Raw genomic sequence first — 5,218 nt, forward strand, 5'->3', positions numbered from 1 at the left:
ATTCAATTCTCCTCTCTCCCCCCTCTCTCTCCTACTCTCTCTCAATTCAATTATCCCCCTCCCCCTCTCTCTCTCTCCTCTCTCTCCCCCTCTCTCTCTATCTCCTCCTCTCTCTCTCCCTCTCTCTAATCTTCCTCTCTCTCACACTTCAATTATCCCTCTCCCCCTCTCTCTAGCCTCCTCTCTCTCTCTCTCAATTCAATTCTCCCTCTCTCCCCCTCTCTCTCTCCTCCTCTCTCTCTCTGCCTCTCCCTCGTCTCCCCCCTCTCTTTCCCCCCCTCTCTTTCCCCACTCTCTCTCCCACTCTCTCTCCCACTCTCTTTCCCTCTCTTTCCCACTCTCTTTCCCTGTGTGGAATTATTTTCATCTGTTCTTAAGTATATCCTACCAGTGTACAACATTGAAAGTGTAAACCATTATAATTTGAAATGATGATAGCATTTCACAGCTAATGTAGTCCTATCTATCCCACTATGTGCTAAATATCCCACTGTGTGCATCCTGTACTGTTCTGTACTGTATGAATGCAAATGCTGTTCGTCCCAAATGGCACCCTATTCCGTTTATTGTGTACTACTTTGACCAGGGCCCATAAGGAATAGGGTGTCATTTGGGATGCAGATCAGGATGAATGCAATGTGATGATGTCTGTCTCAGGTTTGAACAGCGTAGCACCGTAGCACTGGCACTACCATCCCCCTTTATTGATTTATGTAGTTTTTAATTCTAACCTTGAGAGAAACGACTGCTCACTCAGCCCCTCCCTGACTCTCCTCCAGCCTCTCTCCCTCCTCTCTCCCTCCTCTCTCCCTCATCTCTCCTCCTCTCTCCAGCCTCTCTCCCTTCTCTCTCCCTCCTCTCTCCCTCCTCTCTCCCTCATCTCTCCCTCCTCTCTCCCTCCTCTCTCCCTCCTCTCTCCCTCATCTCTCTCCTCTCTCCCTCCTCTCTCCCTCCTCTCTCTCCTCTCTCCCTCCTCTCTCCCTCATCTCTCCCTCCCTCCTCTCTTCCTCATCTCTCCCTCTCTCTCTCCTTCTCTCCCCCCTCCTCTCTCTCCCTTCTCTCTCTCTCTCTCTCTCCCTCCTCTCTCCCTCTCTCTCACTCCTCTCTCCCTCATCTCTCCCTCCTCTCTCCCTCCTCTCTCCCTCCTCTCTCCCTCCTCTCTCTCCTCCTCTCTCCTCCTCTCTCACTCCTCTCTCCCTCATCTCTCCCTCCTCTCTCCCTCCTCTCTCTCCTCCTCTCTCCCTCCTCTCTCACTCCTCTCTCCCTCATCTCTCCCTCCTCTCTCACTCCTCTCTCCCTCATCTCTCCTCCTCTCTCCCTCATCTCTCCTCCTCTCTTCCTCCTCTCTCCCTCCTCTCTCCCTCCTCTCTCCTCCTCTCTCCCTCCTCTCTCCCTCATCTCTCCATCATCTCTCCTCCTCTCTTCCTCCTCTCTCCCTCCTCTCTCCCTCCTCTCTCCCTCCTCTCTCCCTCATCTCTCCCTCCTCTCTCCTCATCTCTCCTCCTCCTCTCCTCCCTCCTCTCTCCCTCTCTCTCTCCTCTCTCCCTCCTCTCTCCCTCATCTCTCCCTCCTCTCTTCCTTCTCCCCCCTCTTCTCTCTCCCTTCCCTCCTCTCTCTCCTCTCTCCCTCCTCTCCTCCTCTCTCCCTCCTCTCTCACTCCTCTCCCCTCCTCTCTCTCCTCTCTTCCTCCTTTCTCCCTCATCTCTTCCTCCTCCAATCCTCCTCTCCCCCTCCTTTCTCTCCCTTCCTCCTCTCTCTCCTCTCTCCCTGCTCTCTCTCCTCTCTTCCTCCTCTCTCCCTCATCTCTCCTGCCTGTCTCCATCCTCTCTCCTAATTTTCTCTGTCTTTCTCTCTCTCCTCTCTATTTCTCTCTCTCCATCCTCCTTCCATATTCTCTCTCTGCTCTCTCCCTCTTCTTTCCTACTCTCCAGCTTCTCTCTCCTCTCTCCTCTTTCCTGCCTCTGTCCTCCTCTCTCATTTGAATGAGCAATCTGTTTTTCTGCGGTCACCCCATAAATATTTTATTGGGATTCAAGCTTAGCCTGCTCAACTCAGGCAAGCCTGGACCTGGCACCGCCTCAGGTGAGTGTGTGTGCGTGTGCGTGTGTGTGTGCATGTGTGTTTGAGTGTGTGTGCCTCTCTCTCTCTCTCTCTCTCTCTCTCTCTCTCTCTCTCTCTCTCTCTCTCTCTCTCTCTCTCTCTCTCTCTCTCTCTCTCTCTCTCTCTCTCTCTCTCTCTCTCTCTCTCTGTCTCTCTCTCTCTCTCTCTCTGCTGCAGGTGGAATAGTAACAGTGCTACTGTTGTAAATTCACATTAAGCTGTGTGTGTGTGTGCGCGCGTGCCTGTGTATCACTGGTGTAACACTGTGTGTGTGTGTGTGTGTGTGTGTGTGTGTGTGTGTGTGTGTGTGTGTGTGTGGACGTGTTTAACTATTCTTGTGGGGACCAGAAGTCCCTACAAGAATAGATACAAACAAAATGTGTCCAACTGGGGACATTTTGTTAGTGCCCACGAGGTCAAATGCTATTTCTAGGGGTTTAGGGTTAAGGTTAGAATTAGTGTTAGGGTTAGAATTACGTTAAGGGTTAGGGTTAGGAGCTAGGGTTCGTTTTAGGGTTAGGGTTAGGAGCTAGTGTCACGATCGTTCATTAACGAGAAGGACCAAGGCGCAGCGTGATATGTATTCATATTTATTTACGTACTGAACACACGACAAAACAACAAACGAAACGTGAAGTCCAAGGTCGACAAAATAACATACCTCACACGGAACAAGATCCCACAACTGACTGGTGCCAAAAGGCTGCCTAAGTATGGTCCCCAATCAGAGACAACGAGCTACAGCTGCCTCTGATTGGGAACCACCCTGGCCAACATAGAAACTAAACGATCTAGAAACTAAACATAGAAATAAACACAACACGAAATATACACACCCTGACTCAACAAATAACCGTCCCCTGAGTCAGGGCGTGACAGCTAGGGTTAGGTTTAGGGTTAAGGTTAGGGTTAGGGTTAAGGTTAGGGTTAGGGTTAAGGTTAGGGTTAGGGTTAAGGTTAGGGTTAGGGTTAAGGTTAGGGTTAGGGTTAAGGTTAGGGTTAGGGTTAGGTTTAGGGTTAGGGGTTAGGGAAAATAGGATTTTGAATGGACTGAATTGTGTGTCCCCACAAGGTTAGCTGTACAAGACTGTGTGTGTGTGTGTGTGTGTGTGCGTGTGTGTGTGTGTGTGTGTGTGTGTGCATGTGTTTCTGTGTGTATGTCATTTTAAAATGACGATTAGCTCTGTGCTCTTGTCTCTGATTAATGTACACTATATATACAAAAGTATGTGGACACCCTTTCAAATTAGCGGATTCGGGTATTTCAGCCACACCCGTTGCTGACAGATGTATAAAATTGAGCACGCCGCCATGCAATCTCCATAGACAAACATTGGCAGTAGAATGGCCTTACTACTCACTAGAGAGTTCCAAACTGCCTCTGGAAGCAACGTCAGCACAATAACTGTTCGTCTTAATGAATTGGGTTTCCATGGCCGTGCAGCTGCACACAAGCCTAAGATCACCATGCGCAATGCCAAGCGTCGGCTGGAGTGGTGTAAATCTTGCCTCCGTTGGACTCTGGAACAGTGGAAACGCGTTCTCTGGAGTGATGAATCACACTTCACCATCTGGCAGTCCGATGGACCAATCTGGGTTTGGGGTTTGGTGGATGCCAGGAGAACACTACCTGCCCCAATGCATAGTGCCAACTGTAAAGTTTGGTGGAAGAGGAGGAATAACGGTCTGGGGCTGTTTTTCATGGTTCGGGCTAGGCCCCTTAGTTCCAGTGAAGGGAAATCTTAACGCTACAGCATACAATTACATTTTAGACGATTCTGTGCTTCCAACTTTGTGGCAACAGTTTGGGGAAGGCCCTTTCCTGTTTCACATTGACAATGCCCCCGGGAACAAAGCAAGGTCCATACAGAAATGGTTTGTCGAGATCGGTGTAGAAGAACTTGACTGGCCTGCACAGAGCCCTGACCTCAACCCCATTGAACACCTTTAGGATGAATTGGAAGGCCGACTGTGAGCCAGGCCTAATCACCCAACATCAGTACCCGACCTCACTAATGCTCTTGTGCTGAATGGAAGCAAGTCCCCGCAGCAATGTTCCAACATCTAGTGGAAAGCCTTCCCAGAAGAGTGGAGGCTGTTATAGCAGCAAAGGGGGACCAACTCCATATTAATTCCCATGATTTTGGAATGAGATATTCGACTAGCAGGTGTCCACATACTTTTGGTCATGTAGTGTATATGGCTGTGTAGATTTTTCCTGTTGCTGAACTGCAGTGTAATCACTCTCTCTCTCTGTCTCTCTCTCCCTCTCTCCCTCTTGCTTTATCCTCTCTCTCTCTCTCCCCCCTCTCCTCTCTCTCCCCCCTCCTCTCTCCCCCCTCTCCTCTCTCTCCCCCCTCCCTCTCTCTCCTCTCTCTTCCACCCTCTTCCCCCCCCCCCCCTCTCTCTTCCACCCTCTCTCCCCCCCCTCTCTCTCTCTCCATTCTCTTCCCCCTCCCTCTCTCTCTCCCTCTCTCTCTCTCCCTCCTATCTCTCTCTCTCCTCCAGTGTAAGTTGGAGCAGCAGGGCTGTCTAACAGGGAAGGAGCTGAGTGTTAAATGCCAGGGCATGTGTCCCTGTGTCACCGCTGCCGCCCCCATCACAGAGACCGTGGACAAACACGGCAAGCACACACACACACAGTAGCTGCTCTCTGCTTTCATACAGTCACAGTCCTGCTACCTAACAGCTGTTCTGTCAGAGTGTTGTTCTGTCAGAGTGTGTTGTTCTGTCAGTGTGTTGTTCTGTCAGTGTTGTTCTGTCAGTGTGTTGTTCTGTCAGAGTGTGTTGATCTGTCAGAGTGTGTTGTTCTGTCAGTGTGTTGATCTGTCAGAGTGTGTTGTTCTGTCAGAGTGTGTTGTTCTGTCAGAGTGTGTTGTTCTGTCAGAGTGTTGTTCTGTCAGTGTGTTGTTCTGTCAGAGTGTGTTGTTCTGTCAGAGTGTGTTGTTCTGTCAGTGTGTGTTGTTCTGTCAGAGTGTTGTTCTGTCAGAGTGTGTTGTTCTGTCAGAGTGTGTTGTTCTGTCAGAGTGTGTTGTTCTGTCAGAGTGTGTTGTTCTGTCAGTGTGTTGTTCTGTCAGAGTGTGTTGTTCTGTCAGAGTGTGTTGATCTGTCAGAGTGT

The 5,218-nt window shown here is 50.0% G+C and overlaps 1 protein-coding gene across 1 annotated transcript in view; it reads left to right on the forward strand.

Annotated features, from left to right (window-relative positions):
- Positions 1-4,723, forward strand: part of LOC311117708 (testican-2-like) — a gene marked incomplete at both ends in the record, with an annotated part of 37,340 nt that extends 32,617 nt beyond the window's left edge. Inside the window, one exon of the mRNA XM_084192636.1 lies at positions 4,609-4,723. Coding sequence (XP_084048762.1) covers positions 4,609-4,723 — 115 coding nt within the window. The remainder of the gene's footprint in view (positions 1-4,608) is intronic.
- Between the last annotated feature and the right edge of the window lie 495 nt (positions 4,724-5,218).

The sequence above is a fragment of the Coregonus lavaretus genome (genome assembly GCF_964263955.1).
Source record: "Coregonus lavaretus genome assembly, contig: HAP1_SCAFFOLD_3570, whole genome shotgun sequence".
Classification (NCBI taxonomy): Eukaryota; Metazoa; Chordata; class Actinopteri; order Salmoniformes; family Salmonidae; genus Coregonus; species Coregonus lavaretus.